Source organism: Oryza glaberrima, chromosome 8 (assembly GCF_000147395.1).
Source record: "Oryza glaberrima chromosome 8, OglaRS2, whole genome shotgun sequence".
NCBI lineage: Eukaryota > Viridiplantae > Streptophyta > Magnoliopsida > Poales > Poaceae > Oryza > Oryza glaberrima.
This window is the reverse complement of record NC_068333.1, coordinates 4,204,145-4,229,845: the sequence shown is the minus strand read 5'-3', so window position 1 is coordinate 4,229,845 and position 25,701 is coordinate 4,204,145. Positions and strand designations below refer to the sequence as shown.

Genomic DNA, 25,701 nt, shown 5'->3' with positions numbered 1-25,701 from the left:
ACTGGTACTGGTAAAAAAAAAATGCTACTGATTTGGGTCGGCTCGTACTCGAAGTCATAATAATACTCGTAGTCATAATAAGTTCAGCCAAGTTAGATTCTTAGCTCGTGAGCTTAATGAGCTAGTGCGAGCTGCTGGTTTTGCTCGTTAGTACAACAAATCACGCAATATCTTTGTACTTAGTGTTTCTTAACTAGCGCTTAGCCTTTAAGTTAATTTACGTCCAAACTACCTATTTGTATTCAGTGAGTTCTTTATTTGTTAGCTTTTATTATTATATGTTAATATATGATAAAATAGTAAATATGAAATTATAAAGATGATATAAATGTGTTAACAAGCCTAACGAGCTTAACAAGCTAGCTAAAGGGTGCATATGAAATTATAATGTAACCTACAATAGTTTCTTTTATTGGAATTTTATGATACTATAATTATAAAAGTTTTGGAGGATTTAGGAAACACTAGCCAAGGGCCCATACGTTGCAATGGAAAACAAGTTAAATTTTTAGCTTATTAATTCAATTAAGCAGTCTAAGTAGTACTTTTATAATTTTCCTTATCGAACGGGTAGGTGATTTTAAAATTTAAGTAGAGCCAACAGTGAAATGGGAGATGAGTCATTGGACAGTGGTGTAATAGTATAGATTTTGAGACCTAAATATCAGTGGTAATGGTGGTGTGAAAAACGGACACCATCACAACTAACATTTTAAGTTTAGGAAGCATTTCTTTCATTAAAATGTCTGGACAATTAACTTTGAGATGCACTGTCTCCATCAAACATTGACGTAAACTTTATGCAACCTTTCTCCAAACAAGGACGAAGTAATACCAATGTTTTCCTTTATTACCTTTATAACAGGGGATACCACACTAGAACAACATACAAAGCCTTTTCCCAACAAAATAATGTATTGTTGATGTGCTTGCAAGCACACATAATTAAGCCGACTAGAAATACAAATTTATTTTATATATTGCAGAATAGAAACTTATACATAGTATAACAACACATATACTTTGTTTAGATTTAGTAGTGGTTGTTCTCCCAAAACTGAGCCTGGAGCCAATCAATGGTGCCCTTCTCAACCTGGAATGCCTTTGCCAAAATATCATCTGAGATCGGTGGCTTTGATCCGAACACTGCATTTGCAATGGTAATAGCACCAGGGTTTTGGCTGCTAAGTGCAGCAAGTGCAACCGCAGGCTGATGGGGGTTAGGGTTGAATTGGAAGTGGATGAGCCCCTCAGGGAAAACAAACACATCACCCTTGTTGAGCACCTTGGAGAATAATGTGTTGTTTGGATTAGATGTGACAAAGCCGACATAGAGGGTTCCCTCAAGGACTGTGAGGATCTCAGTTGCACGGGGGTGTGTGTGCGGTGGGTTCTCACCCAAGGGTGCGTAGTCGATGCGTGCAATTGAGATGCCGAGTGTATTAAGTCCAGGGATCTGCATGACGTTGATCAGTGTGACATTTGATCCAACCTTGTTTGTTTTTCTAGGAGTGTCGAGCATGGCTGCCTTGAAGAAGTGGTCTGCATTCACGTACTTTGGGTCCAGGCAAGCAAATCCATTAACAAGCACTGTGTCATGCAAAAGTTAACTTTTAGAAACAAGGTTTACATATACGTGTGTTTGAATTACTAGATATTAGTTAAGTTCAATATTCTCACCCATATGTACATGGGTGAAATTAAAACATAGAATTTCATATCATAGATACAAAGCTAGAAACTTGTCTAAAAGAACATGTATATATACCAGGTGAGTGCTTATCGGCAACGCAGAAGTCCTGCAGAGGGCTAGGATCAGAAGCGATGGCCTGCCACGAGACCAACGCAAGAAGAACAGCGAGGAGGCAGAAGGAAGATGGTGAAGCCATTTGGCTTTGGTTTTCTGTTCTCTTCTCTACTGAATTATTTGCTGTTTCTCTGGTGGCTGAGAAGCTAGCTAGCTAACAGGTTGTGTTTATCGTTGGGTGATGCTTTGGCTGTGGAGGATTGATGTGCTTATATAGCCGTAGTGGCGCGGCAGCGTGAACTTGTGAACAACTGAACAAGTCAATATTGAGCTGGACTGGTGTCAGCTAGTAGACTGAAATGGTCTGCAATTTGCTGCCTGCAGGTTGAACTTTTCAGCTTAGAAATTATATGTCTGCAGACGTGGTCGATCGTGTTTACACACATTTTGACGACGACGCGTAATAGCATCCCGATGGACGATAGTCCACGTATATTTGGAAGAAGTCACTGTAGTTGTTATGATCTGATCAGCACATTATTGAAAGGTCCAATTTGTGTGCATCATCGATTGATCAATGACCTACTGTATGCCAAGTCTGTCAAACACTATATATATATCATTTCCAACCTTTTTGATTACTTGGTCACCTTACAAAGGCCTCTGGGCACTGGCCGCCTACGTAGATGCATTTGGTTGCCTGTGAAATCGTTTTTCTAGTACTCCCTCCGTTTCAGGTTATAAGATATTTTTATTTTGCTCAAAGTCAAACTATTCTAAGTTTAACTAATTTTATAGAAAAAAATAGTAATATTTTTAACCCAATAAAAATATATTATGAAAATTTATTCAATTATAGATTTAAAGAAACTATATTGGTGTTGTAAATATTACTACTTTTTTTCTACAGAACTAGTCAAATTTAAAGTAGTTTGACTTTGACTAAAGTCAAAACGTTTTATAACCTGAAACGGAGGTAGAGGGAGTAGTGAATTAGTGACTGTCATCCCTCACGTAACCATGTGGTTGCCACGCATGCATGACAAACAATATTAAGAGAACCGTCGCAATCTGGCTTAAGAAAACGCTTTCTTGTGAGCGTTTAGTCAACATTTGTTCACGATATAACTATAACTTGTAACATTGTGTAGCAATATGTTATTATGCCACATTAGCTAGCTATTTGTTTTTTTAAAAAAAAATCTGCATATATATGGATTATGGAATATATATTAATTGTTGATTTCGTTTAAAAATAACACCGTACCCTTATATATTTTTTCTGTGTAAAAGTTATATATCCATCCATGCAGGTAAATCGACCACTGTTTTATGTATGTACTACTATATATACAAACAGTTCTCTCATGCAGCTTGCTAATAAACCCTAACAACGGTATATGTACCCAACCACATGAAAAGTGCTACTGTACCACCCCGGCATGAAGGAACACCTTTATAATTATAGAGGGTGGAATTAGTGTGCAAATTTTAGTTATTCATACATTAGGGATTTTAGATGACATCTTACATACTATTTACTATCTTGGAAGCAACCGGTGGCACTCTTTATTTTGTGGGGCTTTGTTGCCACCCTCTCTCCTTGTGCTCCCCTTGTCACCTCTTCTTTATCGGCCTTTGCCATCACCCATGTCCAATGGAGCAATGGGATGTCGATTCACTCGCTCACTGCGTCACCCTCCCTATCTTCCCTAAATCTTATTGTCACTTGTCCCAACTGTTCACTCTGCTCATCACTTGCCAAGCTTGTGGCTCCTGCTCCCACCGCATCTGTCCAAAGATGCCACACCACCAGCCTTCAATTTCATTTGGCAAGGCTACCATTGCCAAGAAAAGAAGCCATGCAGCAAGGTGGAAGGGCATTGTGGATATGGTGCCACTAAGGGAAAACAACACTAGGAGTGTAATCGGAATGGATACGATTAGATAGCTCTGTTTTATGTCCAACATTTTTCTTTAGAGTCGGAATTGGGGAAAGGTAGTGCCGGATATCCCATCACTTATTCTGTATCATACCCTTTTTTCCCTCAGAATTGAATCAGGAACGCATATCTATTCTTATGTCTAATATTAGGATATTAAGCCTAGCTAGGGATGTAATTAGAGTGTAAAAAAGAACTATTAACAATATATCTAGGAAAAGAATCAATATTGTTAATGGGCCCATAAATAAATGATGGTTACTCTATATTTTATCATGTTTCTAAGTGGAGTCGTAATATATTTTGTTAAATGTTCGATAGTACGGTACATATAGACAGATACTACTCGTCCTTCCTTGGATATTGTCAGGTATTCATTTTGTTCTCCAGCGCGTATGTCCCATAGTTAGTCAAATACAGAAGGCTTTTGCATGAATAAACAAACACACGTTCTTTATCATCGAAAATCAAATTTATAAACGTTTTGGTTAAGAAGCATATATTTTTGCACCGGAATTTATGATATTATATTGGAATTTATGAATATATAGCGCATAGATTTTTTACATTGGAAATTATGATAGTATGTATAAACGTTTTGGTCAAGAAGCATTCTTACAAATGTCTGTAGGATTATGTTTGGGACACATCATCAATGTTATACTTTTGCGAGGATTTTATGCAACATTTCATCAAAACAAAGGCAAAATAATACCAATGCTTTACTTTATTAGAGGGAATACCACATGAGAAGAACATACATAGCCATTTCCCAACAAAAAACTGTGTTGTTGGGTTGTTTGCAAGCACACATAATTAAGTTGTCTAGAAATACAAATTTGTTTTATATGTTATAGCACATAACTGATTCACGGTATGCCAACAAACATACTCAGTTTATATTTAGTAGTGATTGTTCTCCCAGAACTGAGCCTGGAGCCAGTCTATGGTGCCCTTCTCAACCTGAAATGCCTTTGCCAAAACTTCATCTGAGATTGGTGGCTTTGACCCGAAAACCGCATTTGCAATGGTGATGGCACCAGGGTTTTGGCTGCTAAGAGCAGCAATTGCAACCGCGGGCTGGTGGGGGTTAGGGTTAAATTGGAAGTGGATGAGCCCCACGGGGAATACAAAGACATCACCTTTCTTAAGGACCTTTGAGAATAGCGTGTTATTTGGGTTGGATGTGACGAAGCCAACGTAGAGTGTTCCCTCAAGCACCGTGAGGATCTCGGTAGCACGGGGGTGAGTATGCGGTGGGTTTTGTCCCAAAGGCGCATAATCAATGCGTGCAATTGAGATGCCGAGCGTGTTGAGGCCAGGGATCTGCATGACATTGATCAGTGTAACGTTAGATCCAACCTTGTTTGTTTTCCTAGGAGTGTCAAGCATGGCTGCTTTAAAGAAGTGGTCCGCGTTCACGTGCTTTGGGTCCAGGCAAGCAAATCCATTGACAAGCACTGCATGCATAGAAATATTAGTTATAACTACCATGCTTATATATGTTATTTGAACACATCTATACATGTTTCAATTACTATATGTTAGTTAAGTTGAATAATCTCGCATATGTTCCATAGCATTTCAGATCATGGATACAAAGCTAGAAAATGTCTCAAAGGGCAGATATAATATACCAGGTGAGTGTTCATCAGCAACACAGAAATCCTGCAGAGGGCTAGGGTCAGATGCAATGGTCTGCCATGAGACCAACGCAAGAAGAGCAGCGAGGAGACAGAGGGAAGAGGGTGAAGCCATTTGGCTTTGGATTTCTGCTATCTTTCTCTGATGGGAAGCTAACTAATATTGCTTGTGTTTCTCTTGGGGTGATGGTTTGGCTATGGAGGATTGATGTGTTTATATAGCCGGGGCACGCGGCAGCGTGAACTTGTGAATATTGGAACAAGTCAGGCTGAACTGATGTCAGCGACTGAAATGTTCTGCAGCCTGCAGGTTTCTGAAGGTTGCAGGTTGAACTTTTCAGCTTAAAAGTATGTATCTGCGCTACTAATTAAGGCCGAGTTGAGATACAAAATTTTTCTTCAAACTTCCAACTTTTCCATCACATCAAAACTTTTCTACACACATAAACTTCCAACTTTTCTGTCACATCGTTCCAATTTCAACTAAACTTCCAATTTTGGAGTAAACTAAACACACCCTAACTAATCTGAAGTGGTCGATGGTGTAGATACAGGGTGTGTTCAGTTCACGCCAAAATTAAAAGTTTGGTTGAAATTGGAATGATGTGATGAAAAGTTGGAAGTTTGTGTGTGTACGAAAATTTTGATGTGATGAAAAAGTTAGAAGTTTGAAGAAAAATTTTAGAACTAAACTCGGCCACCTTTGGACGGTAACAATGTAAAAGTTTTTTTTTTCTTTACTAAGACTGTGTTTAGATTCTAAAAAAAATTGGCCCAAAATGTCAGATCAAATGTTTGGACACATGCATAGAATATTAAATGTGGACGAAAAAAACAATTGCACAGTTTGCATGTAAATTGCGAGACGAATCTTTTAAGCCTAATTATGTCATAATTTGACAATGTGGTGCTACAGTAAATATTTGCTAATGACGGATTACTTAGGCTTAATAAATTCATCTCGCAATTTACAGGCTGAATTTGTAATTTATTTTGTTATTAGTCTACGTTTAATAATTCAAATATATGTACGTATACATAAAATAAATTTGGCCAACGAACTAAACACGGCCTAGGACCATTAATGTAGTATAGTAGTTGTGATCTGATCGATCTGCACTTTGAAGGGCCAATTTGATGCCTGCATGATTGAATCCTCGATCAATGACCTTGATGCCAAGTCGTCATACTATGGCCTTGCCACCTTTTTAACTACTTGGTTGCCATTTTCTTGGCGTCCAACAAATGGAACTGTCACCCCTCACGAAACTTCGATTGTCATGCATGGACAAACAATATTAGGAGAACTGTCACAATCTGGCTTCAAAATACTCCTACTAACTAATCTGACGTGGTCGATGCTGTAGATAAATTTTGACGGCGACATTGTAAGACTAGTTTTTTTTTTTGGCCCGTTTCTTTTCCAAGACCCTAGTAGTATAGTTGTGATCTGATCTGCAACTTTGAAAGGGCCGATTTGATGCCTGCATCGTCATCGATCTCAATGACCTTGATGCAAGTCGTCAAATTATCGATCGTTTGTTCCAACCTTTTTAATCACTTTGGTTAATATTTTCTAGCCGTCGACATAAAATTATTGTCACCCCTCACGAAAGCTTGGTTAATTGTCATGCATGACAAAAATTATTAGGAGGTTTACTGTCACAATCTGGCTTAGAAAATTGAACGCTTTCTTTTGAGCGGTTAGTCAGGACAAGTTCAATAACCTTACATTGCTACTTTGCTATTTTATTGACTTGTTCATAAAAGAACCATCACATGTAAAAATATACAGCATTATATATTAATTATTAATTGTTCCAAAGTAGATAGCAATTAATTGTTTCTTAAAAACATATCTGCATATACAGAATTAATCGATATTGTTAATTTTGTTCAAAACGTAAGACCCATATGTTTTCTATGTGAAGGTTATAAGTTAGTGGAGGTTAATTTTCTATTGTTTTCAAGCCTGGTACATATGAGCGCTCATCTCGCTAGTATATTTACATAAACTAGGCGCCAACCATGTTTATATTACACAGGCAAATACTTCCTCCGTTTCATATTATAAGACTTTCTAGCATTACCCACATTCATATATATGTTAATAAATCTAGATATATATGTGTGCCTAGATTCATTAGTATCTATATGAATATGAACAATGCTAGAAAGTCTTATAACCTGAAACGGAGGTAGTATTATTAATATTATAAATATTAAAATTTACTCCCTCCATCCCAAAATATAGCAATTTGGGACTGGATGGGACATATCCTTGAATGAATCTGGATAAGGGCTGTCTAGATTTGTTTGACTAGGATATGTCTAATCCAGTCCTAGATTATTATATTCTGTGATGGAGGTAGTACATATTTATTTGAATACATTATTTTTAAATTATTTCAAAAGTTATATATAAACTTTGTTTCAAAGTTCTAAGATACGATAACCTACCTTAATATTTATTCAGTGTTCCAGAAATTAAACGACATTTTGTTAAAAAAAATAAGGCACCTAATTTCCGAGTAGTTAGAGTTTACACTGCATTAATTAATACTCCCTCCATTCCATAATATAAGGCACAACCACTTTTTTTTAGATGTTCCATAATATAAGGCATGCATGCATGTAGGCCATTAACTATGATCCTTTCTCTATTAAATTATTACTTTTTTAAATCATCCACTTTCATGTTCTTTTATTCTATTGAATGCATACATTGTATTTATTAGGATGATCCAAATTACAAGATGATAATAATTATTTTCTTGGTATTTGGATTAGGGATGGTTATACCTTATATTTTGGAATAGAGGGAGTAACTAATAGGTCATACACCTATCCAATGGTGATATGTGATAGCAATGGTCTGTCGACTGATCGTTCGGTCAATGCACGCATGATCCATTCGTACGGACACTGACAGACCGTACCGATCATGAGAATGACACATGACCAAGAGATTATAATTAATACTTTTACTTTAGCACCTAGTACTCCATAATACACAGATATCATAAATAAACATTTTCGTACCAATTACTCCGAGAGTTTTCCAATAGTATTTACTTGGTCACACACTTTTATTGGGAGTGGTTACTTTGGGCGCGGCATGTGCGGACTCGGACTTCCATTTGTGACGTTAATTGCTTGTACGTTTTCATATGTGATCGTGCTCCTCATTTCAATTCGAAGTGGCTTGTTTTTTAAAAAAGGAGAGAGAAAAAAAAGAAAGTTTCAGGTAGTGTTAATAAAACTTTAAGTATATCTAAGGTTTCAAAATTTAAATTGAAAGTTTCACAAATTAAAATTAAAAGTTTTAGAAAATAATTAGTTGAATGTTTTAAATTTTGAGTAGAAAGATTCAAAGTTTATCTACTTGTATAAATTTGAAGTTGAATTACAAAAATCAACCTACGCCGTGTTTTTAGTTACAAAGTTTTTCTTCAAATTTCCAACTTTTCCACCACATCAAAACTTCCCTACACACATAAACTTCCAACTTTTCCATCACATCGTTCCAATTTCAACCAAACTTTTAATTTTGGTGTGAACTAAACACAGCCCTAATTGCTAAAAAAAACTAAAATTGAAAATTGTCCTTGGGACATGAGGCCTGCTACCTGCAACTGCCGTTCGTCTTTCCTGAGCAACTATGAAAAAAAAGGGAAACATTGTGCTTGTGAAAAATTGAGATCTGATTGATTTCTACTTCATATTAACCACCCTCTCTACTCTCCATGTCCACCTCTCCTCCAGGCTCTATGTGCCTCCATCACTGCCATCCTAAATATTGGACCTAGCCTACCTCACTGTACTTAACCTTGTAACATCTCAAGTAATGTACCAAGCAATACCATTGTCGGTGCCAAGGCCACCCATTGCTCCATCAGCCATTTCCACTCCTCTGGTGAAGCTAGTGAGAAGTCGACTATTGGCGTCACCATGTATAAGGCCCTCTTCCTCACCATAAATCTCATCGCCATATGTCCCTACCGTTGATCCTACTCACTACTCGTCTTAAAGCTTGTGGCTCTTCCTACCACCGCATTTGTCCAAACCTAGCCTAGCATATACTCTCTCTCCTCTCTCTGTGTGTGTCCACCAGTTGTCATCAACAAAGCGATCTTTAAGCTTATTTAGTAAGCCTAGCTACAGATTGAGAGAAAGCATGCAGCAAGATAGAGGGCATGTTTAGTTCACGAAAAGAAAAGTTTTGGGTGTCACATCGGATGTTTGACCGGATATCAGAAGAGGTTTTTGGACACGAATGAAAAAACTAATTTCATAACTTGCCTGGAAACCGCGAGACGAATCTTTTGAGCCTAATTAATCCATCATTAGCACATGTGGGTTACTGTAACACTTATGGCTAATCATAGGCTAATTAGGTTCAAAAGATTCGTCTCACGATTTCCCCCCTAACTGTGCAATTAGTTTTTTAAATATATATTTAATGCTCTATGCATGTGTCAAAAGATTCGATGTGATGTTTTTGGAAAATTTTTTGGAGAATTAAACCAGGCCAAAATCGAAGGGCACTACGCGTTCGGATATGGCATCACCTAGGGAAGACGTACACCACCAGCAATTAGCGAGAGGAATAGGTATGGAGTGAGAATGAACGAACAAATGCTAGTCCTTTGTGAACTTAATGTTTGGGGAAAATCAAATTTCTACAATAGTTAATTAGTTTGGAATTTATGATATAATATTTATAGGATGTTTTGGTCAATTAGGAAGCATTCATATAAAAGATTTGGAAAATTAATTTTGGGAGATACATCATCATTGCCAACTTTTATGAGAGCTTTACGCAATATTTTCTCCAAACAAGGGCAAAATAATTTATATATCAATATTTTCTTTCATTAGAGGAAATAATGCACGAGGTGAATTTTGTTTATTCGTGACTCAAAGGAAGAATTTGGAACGCTTGCAAGCCCACGTAATTAATTGGTCCAGAAATACAAATTTATTTTATATATTGTAACACAAAAGCTAATACATTGTATACAAATAAATATTCAAATTTAATTAGTAGTGGTTGTTCTCCCAGAACTGAGCCTGGAGCCAGTCTATAGTACCCTTCTCAACTTGAAATGCCTTCGCCAAAACTTCATCCGAGATTGGTGGCTTTGATCCAAACACTGCATTTGCAATGGTAATGGCACCGGGGTTTTGGCTGCTAAGTGCAGCAATTGCAACAGCAGGCTGATGTGGGTTAGGGTTGAATTGGAAGTGGATGAGCCCCTGAGGGAACACGAATACATCACCCTTGTTGAGTACCTTGGAAAATAACGTGTTGTTTGGGTTAGATGTGACGAAGCCGACATATAATGTTCCCTCAAGCACCGTGAGGATCTCAGTGGCACGGGGATGTGTGTGCGGTGGGTTCTGTCCCAAGGGTGCATAGTCAATGCGCGCAATTGAGATGCCGAGTGTGTTGAGACCAGGAATCTGCATGACGTTGATTAGGGTGACGTTGGACCCAACCTTGTTTGTTTTTCTAGGGGTGTCAAGCTTGGCTGCCTTGAAAAAATGGTCTGCATTCACTTCCATTGGGTTCAAGCAAGCAAATCCATTGACACGCACTGCATACATCAAAGAACTAAGTTGTGAGCTCAAGGCTTATAAAGTGATATTTCAACGTAGATATACATTTTACTTTGCTAGAATAATCTCACATATATAGTAATGACTAATAGAGTTTCAATTTGGACCATAGGTACAAAGCAGGAAAGTAAATTTTCTGAAAGAGCAAATATAATATACCAGGTGAGTGCATATCGGCAACGCAGAAGTCCTGCAGAGGACTAGGATCAGAGGCCATGGCCTGCCATGAGATCAACGCAAGGAGAGCAGCGAGGAGACACAAGGAAGAGGGTGAGGCCATTCGGCTTTGGATTAATTTCTGCTCTTCCTCTTGCTGAATTATTTGCTGTTTCTCAAGCTGCTGGCAAGCTAAGCTAGCTAGCTAGAATTAGTTACTGCTTTGTTGGTTGATGGGTTTAGCAATGGAGTTTTGATGTGCTTATATAGCTGCAGGGTGTGGCTTTGGTGAACTTAATTGTGAAGAACAGAACAAGTCAAATAAGATGAAGTGATGATGTCAGCTAGATTGAAATGGTCTGCAGCCTGCAGGCAACAGGTTGAACTCTTCAGCTTAAAATATCTTCCTGCTCTACTAACTACGTGGTCAAAATTGTGTTTATACATTTGAGAATGCCATAGTAGGGTTTTTTTTGTTTTTTTTTTTCAAAAAAGAAGACATAGTGGTTATTGTGTGTTCTGCAAATTAAAGGGGGCAATATGTGTACATCTTTAATCAATGACCAGCATTGCCAAGTCAGTACTCAAACCATCGTTTCCATCCTTTTTAATTACTAGAAAAAATGCCCGTGCGTTGTAACTGATGAAGCTATTTTAATCTTATTATTGTTATATGGTTTAGTTAAGATGAAATTCACTATATTAAATTCGCTTGGATATATATTTTGTTAGAAAATCATGAGCTTCGTCTCAAATTAATGTGCTAGTTTTTGAAAGAGATTTCTTATACGATTCCTTCTACGATTCCTTCTGTATTTGTAAAAGCGAACGAATTTAAAAATCAACTCAACTACGAATTTGTATTTCCAAAAGCGAACGAATTTAAAAACCGACTCATACACGGATGGTATACCAAGTACCGACAAAAACATCTTCAATTTTTACAATAGTAGAGACTTGGTCTCACCATTGTCATTGCACAAAATCTAATTGTTATTCCTCACGAAACATTGGATGCAATGTATATAAATCCGGATGGCAAATAATAGGAGAACTGGCACGATCTGAATTACAAAAAAAAAAAAAAAAAAACGCTTTCTTGTGAGCGGCTAGTACGTCCAGACAAGTTCAACAATCTATATTTCGAGCTAGCTAGTTATAGCTTAATTGACTTGTTCACAACATAAATGGCCATCACATATTCACACACATGTAAATTACATACAGAAATATATTATTGTGTTAGACTTGCTAACACCTTTTTTAAGAAAAACGTCTACTTTTGGGTGTAGAGGCCGGGTTTTAATCCATTTTCTAAAAAGTTGGAATAGATATTGTTGATTTCTTTCAAAATTAAATATCAGACGGCTTTTTCTGTAAAGGTAATCTTTAATTTTAACCGACCATTCTATTAGTCTGGTATACAATAATGCAAACATCTAGCACACCTTGATATAATTATCCCTAACAATAGTAGGTGCATGCTCACTGCTTGGCTAGCTGCAAAGTGCTAGCTTTGTCACAAGCAGGCTAGCTCCTCATGCCAACACCAATGACATGATGGAAATCCTTTAGTTGCCTAAGGTAGAATTTTGTGTGCAAATTTTGGCTACTAAATTATGCATTAGGGATTCTCTATGAGTGGTTTCTTGGAGCATCACCAAGAGATTACATATAATCTCCCCCAAAAATTTATTTTTGGGTTTCCTAAACTGAAAATAGGTAGCTAAAAAACTGACCTCTCCAAGAGAACGCCTAAATTTTATCCCAAAATTAAAAGTGGGCCCATCTGATAAACTAACACCAGATTTTTCCCATCTTCCTCCCTCTCTCTCGCGCTCCCAACGCTCCCTCCCCGCTCATGTGGCGCTCCCCCTAGGAAAAATCACGCGCGAATGAGAGATTGGGGATGACAGACATGTCATCACTCTCCCTCAAATGAACAGAACGAAGAATTGGGGATGAAATAAGGGAACTGTTGGTGATGCTCTTACTGCTTCATCTGGTATGTATGGCACACTCTATGTTAGCCCCTCTCTCTCTCCTTATACTCATATCCACCTTCACCACTCTCCGAGCTGATCAGTGTGCCTCCATCAACCACTTTAGTTTTTAATCTTTTTATTTGTTTTGAATCTAGACATTAATTTTGAGTCGTTGTCTCACAATTCATGGATTCCCAAATCTCTTTCATTGACATGAAAAGTTTCTACCAAGTCGCCCTTACTTATAGAGTATATATGTATATAGATGGAGATAAATTTGATATATCGATGTGATATTATGCCTTTCGATTAAGCTACAAATCTATTTAATTCCTGGACTTTTTTATTTATGTAAAACACATCCCTGAATTCTAAAACCGGGTACACGGTTGAGATTTGAGAAGACGAATGGGAGAAATGCCGCGTACCCGTGACCTAGCTAGCTCCTTCCGTTTTAGGCCCATTTATCATTCCCTTCTCGGGCTCGGCCCATCCACCATTTTCTTTTCAGGAGCTGATCTGCTTTCCTGTACGCACGGGCCTCTTTAATTTGGCGGCACGTCACAAATAAAGCCCATTAACCAGTGTTCTGATCCGGCGCCGACGACGGCGAGCCGCCGGAGCCAGTACATATTGCTACGTTGGCAACAACCGAATTGACGAATTAATCCTCTCAGCTGTGCAGTGAAGCTGAACTGAAATAATTTTTTTATCGATCGTTGGCAGTGAGCTGAACTGAAAAATCCAAATGCAGGGTTGCATCTCGCCGGCGAGCATGTCGGTGCACCAGGGAGGCCATCTTGGCCTCTGCTCCTGCGGCGATGGACGGCGTTCATCGCCGTCGTTGCCTCCTCACACAGCGAGCTCTCTGCAGGTGACCGACAGTTGTAATGTCCAGACTCTCCAGAGGCTGACGACAATGGTTCATAGGCCCAGCTCAACCGAGGGACTATAGAACCATTTTGGGATCTCGGCGTTGGAAGCAACTCAACGGGTCAAGTACCCCCGAAATTTTTGATAATTTGATCTTTTCAAAAATTTATCTAAAGAATAGATCATGTAAAAAAAATATTATAAAATTAAGCCGAATCCTCAAAGTGATGGATGTTGGCACTAAAGCCCAACATATTAGTGCCACGGGTCTTGGCGATGACCTCATACCCTCAGCGCCAAGGCTCATAACGCTGAGTTCTATACTCTTCAAAAAGTTTAGAGTTCCACCTCTGTACAAGTATTGTGTGGACTAATGGTCAATTGACTCCTCTTCCAACCCAGTGATTTGAGATTGAATCCCACTCGCATTGCACCTCCCACCCCCTTCGCGTCGAGGCGAAGATAGAAGAGCGTACTTTTTTTCCCTTGGCCATTTTTTTAGCGAATAAAAGAAGGCGGTGAATAAAAAAATAGAAATGATTATTTTCTCTTCGCCATTTTCTTTGGGTGAATAAAAACTTTGGAACTGATGGGGTTTGAACACAGATCTAGACATGTCCTACCACTATACCATATACTTGGGTATGATCTAAAGTTGGCCATGTACGTTAGTTTTTAACTTTTTCCCGCTACATGCATGGTCAGCGTCATGGGCCTCGATGCTAAGCTGTTAGGCTTCGACGCCAAGGAACATGGTGCTGAGTTCTTGATCCATTTGGTCCATTTTTTATCGAAGTTTTTTATGGTTCACTTTCAACATAAGTTTTCGAAAAGAGCTAATTTGTCAAATTTACTGCAATTACCCAGTATTGAGACTTGAAGGTGCTAAATGTTTGGTTTCAGTATTCGAGGGAATGAGGGAATGTTTTAGACGTAGCGGAGAGTTAGGGAGTCCCTCAGTTAGAACTTAGAACATTACTTAATTAGGTGGTATATATATAAATTCCATTTTCGTTATCCAAATTAGTCAGTGAAGTCACTGATACGTAGACTTATGTTATGTAAACATATAGAGAAACTACATTCTTATGAATAATTAAGGACAGAAAATACGTAGCAAAATTAATGATCATATTATCGCCTTGGTTAATTGGTACATTTCTGTTGTAGTAACGAAGAGAAAAGGGCACCACTTCCATTGTATAACATTTATTAAACATGAGCAAGAAAGCACACGTACAACATATTATGACATTTTTTATAGGACAAAAGCCCATTTATTCTACATACTACAATGAAGTACAGGTTTCATATATATCATACTTGCATCAATTGATTAGGGAGAATCAGTATGAGATAATCAGTAGTTGCTCTCCCAGAACTGAGATTTGAGCCAATCAATCACCTTCTTTTCCACCTGAAATGCCTTGGTCAGAACATCATCAGATATTGGTGGCTTTGATCCAAACACCGCACTAGCAATTGTAATAACTCCAGGGTTTTGACTGTTGAGTGATGACTGGGCAACTGCTGGTTTATTGTGGTCTAAATTCATTTGGAAGTGGATCATTGCCTTAGGAAACACAAATGTGTCACCCTTATGAACCACCTTAGAGAAGAGCCTGTTTGGGTTAGACGTGACAAAGCCAACATAGAGTGTTCCCTCAAGCACAGTGAGGAGCTCGGTAGCACGTGGGTGAATGTGTGGTGGGTTCACACCTAAAGGCGCATAGTCGATGCGGGCCAGCGAGATGCCGAGGGTGTTGAGCCCCGGGAAATTTAGAACGTTGAGGTTGGTGACGTTGGATCCAACCTTGTTCATGGTACTCCTAGGCATGTCAAACTTGGCCGCGTTGAAAAAGTCGTCCGAGTTCACCTCCATTGGGTTCTTGCAAGGGAATCCATTTACCCCCACTGCTCACATAGAACAAGTTAGTACATGTATACTAAGCTCCATAGAATGTAAATATAAATGTTATATATACTTTTCAAAATCAGAAGTAGTACAAATTCTTTTAGTGCCATGATGCATGCACAATTTCAGATGAGAACAGTGAATTTCTTCACAACATTAGAATTAACACCCTATTTAAATCAAGTGATCACACACTTACACACACACATATATATATACTTAATTACCAGGTGATTTCATGTCAGCAACACAAAAATCTTGGAGTGGGCTAGGATCAAAAGCAATGGCCTGCCATGAGGCCAGCGCAAGCAGAGCAGCTAGGAGATACAAGGAAGAAGAGGAGGCCATCGTGTTAATTAGCTAAGCTACTATGAGTTGGTTTCTCCTGCTGTGTGTGAGATGCTTTGGCGACGGAGGCATCGGATGTGATTTTATAGCGGAAAGGTTGGTTCAAATTAAAGGAGCGCAAATTGTGGTGACAAAATTAAATTGCTTAATTAGCTGTGAGTAACAGAACAAGTCAAGTACGTGTAGCTGACCACGCGAACTCACCGATTGAAAAGTACTCGCTGCTAGTACTTTAATTAATTGCTGATGATTAAATATTTCGTCTCAGTTTTAATTAAGTGGTTTCTGTTTAAATATACATATCTCTCCAATAACTAATTTGCATCGTGCTTGACCGTGGACAACGTATACACTGAACAGCAATTTAGATTTATGTATATCTTGTGCCATGCACATCAAAACTATAGTTGGATTACAATATTGCATGCTGCATCTGGCTGGTACAGAAAAGGTCGTCGTCATATCGATCCATTATCCGGAGTATTATTTAGTGAAGGCACTGAAAAGACCTGTCAAAGACGTCCATATAAAAACTAATGTCTATTCTTTCTCCAACAAACTAGCATGCATCAATTAGAATACTGCTTCCATCTCAGAAAGAGTGTAGTTTTTTACTGTTTATATCCAACGTTTAACCGTTCATCTTATTTAAAAACAATATGATTATTATTTTTGTTGTTATTCGTTGATAAAGAATAAATAGTACTTTATGTGTGACTATTTTTTTATTTTTATAAATTTTTAAATAAGACATACGGTTAAATGTTGGACACGAAAACCCACAACCACACTTAAATTAGGACAGAGGTACGTGCTCCACGTACCCAATATTGTCCCTATTACTCCTTCCGGTTTTATTTTAATTGACGTTTTGGACAATGACATGCTCTACAAGATATACTTTTGACCTTATTTTTCTATTAAAATATATACAATAAATAAATGCATGTTTACTTTTATTATAGTGTTTTGAAAGACAAATCTATATATGTTTTTTCTAGTTTCTTTAAACTAAATATTTTTAAAGTTATTGAGGGTCAAAGTTATAAAAGTTTAACCTCAACCTTGTCCAAAACGTCAATTAATATAGAACCAGAGGGAATATTAATTTAGTGAATTCTCAAAAGACCTACATATGGATCACTGAATTGATCATTTTCTTTTCGGAAAATGGACTCAATGACGATAATATATATGTAGAAATATGAGGATTTTGTTTTTTGTATGATGTTATATATGAAGAAATGAAGGGCACCCATCACTTCAATGCGTGCACATTTATGCATATGCATATCCATGCATATACGCATAATAGTTGACCACGTCATTGAGATTAATTCTAATTATATCTTGCTTGTGCCTGCACCTAACCCAACCAATCGCTGCAGGTATATGCAATATGTCATGAACATTTTCTGATTAATTGATCACTAGCTCTAACGTTTTCCAACATTGATCACTTGCTTTGTTGGTTACACATATAGGAGTATATAATTTCCCCTGCTATCTAGTTTCTGTTTAACTGTTTTTCTCTTTGAAGAGGGTCCTCTATCTGTTGCTTGCACGTAATCCAGGAGTGAAATATAATTAATTAATGTATACCTAACCAATAATTTTATGGACAAATTAAATAATAATCGAGGCAATCACAAACTGTTGGAGGAGATATATAGGCAACGTCCTCATCCTAATTTCCTGACCTGTTTGTTCTGTTGCTACAGTTGGCAGCTATCACCGACTAAATTAATTGTTTAATTGAAAAAGGATAATATATTGTATACGTGGTTAATTATTTTCTAGTCGAATATTAAATTAAATTATATACGTTAATTAGTTACGGATATAAAGTAAAGAAAACGATGTGGCTGCTAGAGGATGATGAACAAGAAAATAATGCGTCAGGGCACATTGATTGGTCGGTCATTGCAATTATTATGCTAATTAAGGTCATCGCAACCTACATATATATATATATATAAATAGGGTAACTCCCCTTTAATCTGCACCTAATACGACTAATCAGCAATATCATATATACTTGTCGTTCATCGATCTGATGATCTGTCATGACTTTGTCACCATTTTTTGTATTGGGAGTAGTTGTATATTGCTAGATTAATTCGCGCGTCTTAGTTTAGTAAATCTGGTAACTTTGCACGAAACATTATTAGAAAACACACGGTAACTGGTGGTGCTATACAAGTTTAATTATCACACGTTCAATCTAATGTTGTAATGTACCATTGCTTGCGAGTTAATCAACCGACCGCGCGATTAAACTGGCCAGTTCAACTGTTGAACATTATGTTCTAGTCGTCGACGTTTATCCTTACTATACCAGTTTAATTATATTGGTTACGTAGCTAGCTGGCTACTCCCTCGGTCCAACAATATAAGGGATTTTAAGTTTTTCTTACAACATTTGACCACTTGTCTTATTCAATTTTTTTTGCAAATATAAAGAATAAAAATTTGTGTTTAAAGTAATGTAGATAATAAAGTAAGTCACAAATAAAATAAGTAATAATTTTAAAATTTTTTGAATAAGATGAGTGGTCAAACGTTGCAAGCAAAAACTCAAAGGACGGAGGAGTTGCTAGTAATTAAAGCATGCATGCATGGCACACCAGATTTTTTTTCTTTATGAGGTCATCAAAATTAATCCATACCCTCCTTGATTGCCAGTATAAGTATACATGGGCTTATGCATGCATGCAGATCATGTTTATATTCTTAATAAATAGCGAACGTTTTGGTGTTGAATTATACTTTTTTCCTTCATAAATCAAAGAAGGCTTTTTTTTAATAAAACATTGCCTACAATATTAATTATTCCCGTTGAAAACTATTTGAAAAACGAGATAAAATTATCGGTGGTGCTTAATAAGGTTATTGTGCGCTACTTATATTAACTAGCACGCCCCTCATATATAGCCACCGAAATTACTCGCTAAGCTCTTCACCCATCCCCTCATTCCTCTCCCTTCCCGCAGTATATTGCCCCTTGATCTAAAAAGAATTACACCCACCCCTTCTAGTGAAAAAAGAATATTATCTAGGTAACTCCCCTTCTCTACTCACGTATCAGGATAATTATCAATGTTTGTGTAAATAAATTAACATTTCTTCTCTAGTTAGGCTCTCCTTATCCTCCAAATTTAAATGCACACCCCTATCAAGACGTAAAGAAAATATCTAGTCAATAATTTTTTTCATATCAAGAGGAGAGGGATGTGAGAGACTTGTGGCCTAACCAGTGCTTAAGTAATTTTTTTTATATCAGTTTGGGAGAGAGTGAAGGGGAGCGGGAACGAACGGGTGAGTGGCAATATAATTAAGGTGAGTTATTTACCATAAACAGCGAGTTGCGCTCTATATATATAGTAGTTCTCTAAAATTATAATATTATGATGGTGATTTTTGAGACGATATATGTAAATATGATATCAATACATCCAATCTAAAATTTTAAAACGATGCAGATGATTATTTTTTTTCTGATGAGACCAATGTAATTTTTTTCCCCAAATTTAACCTAAAATATATTGATCAAAATAATACATTTTCCTAAGAAGAAGGGATCAGATGATTACTATTTATTGGATGGAGAAGCGCATAATGTATTGATTACTAGTTCACCGTAGGATGTGCATGGATCATCGTCAAGAGCCACGCGTATTGATTACCATGCATGTTAATTAAGCCATAGAATTCACCTGGGCTCTGCGGCAAAAATACACTAAAGTACAGCGCCAAATTTTCTGATTTATCTTCAATTAATTCTGTTTATTTCAACAAAGAAGTTCCATCAATACGGAACTAGCTAGACTGGTGTGTTTGGAACCCTAGGTTTCCAACCCCTTCCCAATCGTATTTCACGCGCATGTTTTTCAAACTACTAAACGGTGCGTTTTTTATAAAATGTTTCTATACGAAAGTTACTTAAAAAAATCATATTGATTCATCTTTGAAAAAAATAGCTAATACTTAATTAATCACGCGCTAATGGACCGCTCCGTTTTTCATGTTTACTGTGCAGGCTGGGAACATGCTATTCCGAACACAAGAGAATTAACAGGTTAAGGGTGTGTTCCGAATAGCAGGTTTTTAATTCTCTTTTGGTTTCTAACGAACAAATCACTTATATAACCAGTTAATTCACCTGTCAGACAGAAGCAGAGAGCTTCATGTACATGTAAAGCCGAGAACATAAATACCATGCATTCACAATCACTGACAATTCTCCTTTCATGAACAATCATTCTTTTATATTAATATATAATTAGGAAAAGGACGCCGTACTGTGTCCATATTGCATTACATTTATTAAACATGGACAATCAAACATACTGTTTTAGCATACCATGACATCAACTAGGCAAAAGCCCATTTATTATACATATTATAACGTACAAAGGAACAATCAAGAAACATGATATAATCAGTAGTGGTTATTCTCCGAGAATTGAGACTTCAGCCAATCAATCACCTTCTTCTCCACTTGAAATGCCTTGACTAAAACATCATCAGAGATTGGTGGCGTTGATCCAAATATGGCACTAGCAATAGTAATAACTCCTGGGTTTTGACTACTGAGTGCTGATTGGGCAACCGCAGGCTTATTGTGGTCTAGGTTCATTTGAAAGTGAATCATTGCCTTAGGGAACACGAACACATCACCCTTATGCACCACCTTGGAGAAGAGCCTGTTAGGGTTGGATGTAACAAAACCAACATAAAGTGTTCCCTCAAGCACAGTGAGAAGCTCAGTAGCACGAGGATGCACATGTGGTGGGTTGACACCCATTGGCGCGTAGTCGATGCGAGCCAGTGAGATGCCAAGGGTGTTGAGGCCCGGGAAATTGATGACGTTGAGGTTGGTTACATTAGACCCGACTTTATTCATAGTATTCCTTGGCATGTCAAACTTGGCCGCGTTGAAGAAGTCGTCCGATGTCACATTCATTGGGTTCTTGCAAGGAAACCCATTTACTCGCACTGTTTGCATAGAAAAAAGAAGGAAACATGTTAAAGTTTTGAGTAGCCACAAGAGCCATATTTTTGTGTAGTGCCACTATGCAAAACATACAATTTTCAATAAGCAGTGATAAAATACTACCGAACATTAGGATAATAGTTAAATTAAGTGTGCACACCAGGTGAGGCCATGTCGGCGACGCAGAAATCTTGGAGTGGGCTAGGATCAAAGGCGATGGCCTGCTGCCATGAGGCCAGAACAAGAAGAGAAGCTAGTAGAAATAAGGAAGAGGAGGCCATTGAATCTCTCTCTCTCTCTATCCCTGTGTTTATCGTAAATTTGGGTGAGAGATGATTTTGCAATTGAGGGGATGCATGTGATTTTATAGCCGCATGCAGAGGTCTATCGAGAGGGAGAGAGGCAGTGGTGCGTTGTTGCGATAGAAAAATAATTGGTTGCGTGCAAACAGATTAAGTCAAGTACATATACGTGGAGCTGACCAAAAGTGATTGAAAAGTATTCTGGCTGCTAGCTAGACCTGCTTGCACATTAAATATTTCATCCATGTTTATCAGCTTGAACAAGTTTCCTCTGAAAAAATATGTCTGTTATAACTAAGGCTCTGTTCATTCTGGGGAGATAGGGGAGATTGATTCTCGTTTTCTGCATGTATGTTTTTTAAACTATTAAACGGTGCGTTTTTTGTAAAAAATTTCTATAGGAAAGTTGCTTTAAAAAATCATATTAACCCATTTTTAAAATTTAAAATAGTTAATACTCAATTAATCATGAGTTAATGGCTCATCTCGTATCTCCCTAATCTCCTCAATCCCCTTCTCCTCAAACACACCCTAAGTAACCAATGTATATTATCCTTCCTAGTGCCCTGCAGTCAGCTCTGTTTGTTTCAAAGACTACTAATCTACCTTATGCTTATTACATGTAGTTACGGCTCGGCTTGTTTCATTAGGTAGTTTTGTGATTTTCATTTGCATTTTCGTCATTCACTTCTTATTATTGGTCGCTAATTATTGTTTGGTTCCCTAGCTAGGGACGAAGTGAGATGGAAAGAGGCTATCCCATTTTTGGGAGGTCTTTGGTCGCAAGTTTAATAGAGATACGACATCCTCAAACAAAAAATACTCCCCTAAGATGATCCTCTAAAACCTCAGACCAAGCCATCTCACATTCTCTTCTCAGACCAATCCATCTCACTTCATCTTTTTCACCGATATATAGGTCACGCCCATCTCATCTAGAAAAAAATGGAATCATTCTATATATATCAATTCAGTATAGAAAACCATTTCAGTGAAACTTTTTATTTTTAGGTGATCTAAAAAAAAAGACCCACATGTGAAAATGCACCGGTGGTTCCTTGTAACCTCACACCCGACACGACACCACTTTACTTACCAAGCTTAAGAACACCCAACGTAACGAGCAGACGTGCAGGGCAGATCAAATATCACCAGTACGAAATCGAGACAGGATAGCTCATGCGGATTATGCGTCTAAACAGCTCAACTCGCAACGACAAGCTGATACGCGAGCTCAGCTCATAGCGATAACCTTTTTTTTACGGGGAGTGCCGATAGCTGATGCGGCGTCGGGGGCTCGGGGCAACGCAACCTGATGCGAACAAGCGACTGAGAAAGAGAAACATCGCATACCAAAATTACCCCTAATATGTATTAAGAGATTACTAATCTACCCTTTAAAATATACGGTTGAGATTAATTCTACTTGCAGTAGAATACTGCAAGTAGAAAGCACCGGAGCGTCACCCTTTTCCTGGCGGGAAAATGTGAAAACCGCCAGTAAGGTTGTAACAAGGAGTGGGGAACAACGACCGCCAGTGAAAAAGGATCTTCGTTGGTGGCCGAGTTATACAGGCCACCAACAAAGATATATCCATTTTCGCTGGCGGTATCTCCGGAGCGCCGTCAGCGAAGAATAATTATCTTCGCTGGCGGAGTGATGACGTGGACCGCCAGCGAAGATCGATTCCAGATTTCATTAATTATTTCTATGACACAGATCGATTGAATTGACTTTTTTTACAAAATTTTTTGATAAATTAATTTGTTTAGGTACGTATTTTAATCTTTCTGTATTATGGAATTGAGTTTGTTTATAAATATACTCCATAAATTAGATGGATTATTATTTTTACACGGACTTCAATGATATATTTTGAATATTATTTTCTTATATTATATCATCAACAACTATTAAAATGGGATCACATGAAATTATTTTAAAATATGAATATAATGATATACATACACAATACTTGACGTGGATATTGTTACTGCAATTGTTAGCTAAAAGTTGACGAGTTTGATTTTTCTAAAAATAAGGGTGCCTTATAATTTGTGACGAAGTACTGCTAATATAATTTTCCTTTTATTTATTTTATTATAACTCGTTTTTAATTCTTCTGGGATATATTAACATAGGGATTAAAGGAGATCTAACTACTAGTAATATATGTATAAATTGATCTTGATGTACCACTGCCACGAAACAAGTAATAATAATAGTGGACTACGGCATTCAATGACATAGAAAAATCAATACCTATATTATCCACATTGTTTGGTGAATTGAAGTTAGTCAAGTCGCTGAAAACAAGCAGATCATCATCGTTGAATTCATTTTCAATTTTCATGAAAGTGAAGACTATAAAAGTGTACTACTCCTAGTAGCTACTTTCACATCATTGCATACATTCACGTATTGTATCCATATGCACTTATATATAAATATATATACTCCTATATATGCTCAATTATACTACAGTCCAGATCAATTATACTACAATTAGTACTGTATCTTGCTTGTGCACCTAACCCAATTAGCTAGCTGACAGCGACGCATATATTTTTTATTGATCACTATAGCTCTATAACAATTTCCATTGTTCATTTGGCTACCATATTTCTGCTGGATGCCGCACGTGGTTGCTAGCTTGCACTTCGAAGAAATCCTGGAATGTGACTAATTAATTAACGCTTACCTAACAAAGAATCTTATTGTATAAATTAAATGTCATAGAGGATATCACAATTAAACTGTTTGAGGATAGATATATAGCATGCGTCTTTATCCTCTCCCGACTAATACAGATATCGTATTACTATATTGCTACAGTTGATTTGCAGCTAATTTATTTTATGCATATACTATTGTTTTTTATGTGTAGACCAGCACTTTTGTGGAAAAGAAAGGGCGCTAAGATCGATGGACATTAATTAATCACCGACAAACTTAATTATAAATTGTTAATTCGAGGGTGGTGATCAAAGGCATATACTCTCTCCGTACTCGTAAAGGAAGTCGTTTTGGACAGCGACATAGTCTCCAAAACACAACTTTGACTTCTTGTTTCTATAAAAATATTTATTAAAAAGTGATATATGTATACTTTTATGAAAGTATTTTCAAGACAAATCTATTCATATAATTTTCATTTTCAAACTCAACAACTTGAGAGTTATTTATGATTTATATTTCCAAGGTTTGACTTAAACATTGTCCTAAACGACTTCCTTTACGAGTACCGAGCGAGTATATGCTATACATATATAATTGCTAGTGTTTATTAATTCGAGTGTGGGGATATATAGAAGGCATATAACTGTGTATAATTGCTAAATATTTGTGTTGCAATGGTTTCTTAAAAGATAATATCATATATTTTAAATATAAAAGTTCAATTCTCCAATTTTTGCAAAAAATAAATTTCAATATTCATAATCAACCAAGCCGCACCGTTCAATGAATAATTATTTTTCAAAACCACACATACACGAATTGTAACCGTCAGCGAAAAAAATAGGAGCTATCAAAGGTCGTTTTTATAGCGTTCCTAGCGGAGAAGATCAAACAGTGTAGACAATGAAAGGCCGGTGCAAAAGTATAGGTAGTTGCATTGAACTGCATTAATCAACTGTAGATATAGCGTATATATAGCTGGGGCTTACAATATTGTGCAAAAGTATAGGAGAAGTATCTTCGGTATGATGAGAGGATGTATAACTCTATTCACTTAAATTTGAATTCTGATGTCCGCAAACATGTTGTATGCATTCTTGTTTGTACACATGTCAAAGATCTAATTAATATACTTCCATTATGTAAAAATATGAGTAATTTATATCATCTAGTTATATGTTTGATTGGTAACTTGCACGAAACTAAGACAACTGAAGAGATGTAACATGAAGAAGTTTGTCGCGTCACTCGCGTGCAGTTTAAACCATAACTTGCATACGTGTTAATCAATTAATTGACTATTAAGGCCCACCAGTTTAACTGTTCAACCATATGATCTATCAAATTCTAGATATCTATAGACTAGCCATATCCATTCTTGATTTGTTCAAATCTGAACATAAATAGTTTTTGATAAATCTCCAAATAAATTTTATATGCAGATCCTTTTCATGTCAAAGCACTGTCTCCGATTCTAGACACATCTTCAAA

At 37.1% G+C, this 25,701-nt stretch overlaps 5 protein-coding genes across 5 annotated transcripts; all 5 read right to left on the bottom strand.

Moving 5' to 3' along the window:
- Nucleotides 1–829: 829 nt before the first annotated feature.
- Nucleotides 830–1,984, bottom strand: LOC127781390 (germin-like protein 8-7). The gene is made up of 2 exons (XM_052308335.1): nt 1,769–1,984; nt 830–1,590 (listed from the first exon to the last, which is right to left on the bottom strand). Exons 1-2 carry the CDS (start codon nt 1,887–1,889, stop codon nt 1,034–1,036), a joined length of 678 nt encoding a protein of 225 aa, XP_052164295.1. The 5' UTR covers nt 1,890–1,984; the 3' UTR covers nt 830–1,033.
- Nucleotides 1,985–4,399: 2,415 nt separating this feature from the next.
- Nucleotides 4,400–5,505, bottom strand: LOC127782385 (germin-like protein 8-6). Its single transcript, XM_052309562.1, has 2 exons — nt 5,328–5,505; nt 4,400–5,150 (listed from the first exon to the last, which is right to left on the bottom strand). Exons 1-2 carry the CDS (start codon nt 5,446–5,448, stop codon nt 4,594–4,596), a joined length of 678 nt encoding a protein of 225 aa, XP_052165522.1. The 5' UTR covers nt 5,449–5,505; the 3' UTR covers nt 4,400–4,593.
- Nucleotides 5,506–10,303: 4,798 nt separating this feature from the next.
- Nucleotides 10,304–11,326, bottom strand: LOC127782452 (germin-like protein 8-5). Its single transcript, XM_052309642.1, has 2 exons — nt 11,115–11,326; nt 10,304–10,933 (listed from the first exon to the last, which is right to left on the bottom strand). The coding sequence occupies exons 1-2, from the start codon at nt 11,233–11,235 to the stop codon at nt 10,377–10,379; spliced, it is 678 nt and encodes a 225-aa protein (XP_052165602.1). The 5' UTR covers nt 11,236–11,326; the 3' UTR covers nt 10,304–10,376.
- A 3,835-nt stretch (nt 11,327–15,161) lies between these two features.
- LOC127782438 (germin-like protein 8-4) lies at nt 15,162–16,268 on the bottom strand. Its single transcript, XM_052309622.1, has 2 exons — nt 16,112–16,268; nt 15,162–15,883 (listed from the first exon to the last, which is right to left on the bottom strand). The coding sequence occupies exons 1-2, from the start codon at nt 16,230–16,232 to the stop codon at nt 15,330–15,332; spliced, it is 675 nt and encodes a 224-aa protein (XP_052165582.1). The 5' UTR covers nt 16,233–16,268; the 3' UTR covers nt 15,162–15,329.
- Nucleotides 16,269–20,478: 4,210 nt separating this feature from the next.
- Nucleotides 20,479–21,571, bottom strand: LOC127781356 (germin-like protein 8-3). Its single transcript, XM_052308305.1, has 2 exons — nt 21,389–21,571; nt 20,479–21,230 (listed from the first exon to the last, which is right to left on the bottom strand). Exons 1-2 carry the CDS (start codon nt 21,507–21,509, stop codon nt 20,674–20,676), a joined length of 678 nt encoding a protein of 225 aa, XP_052164265.1. The 5' UTR covers nt 21,510–21,571; the 3' UTR covers nt 20,479–20,673.
- Nucleotides 21,572–25,701: the final 4,130 nt, after the last annotated feature.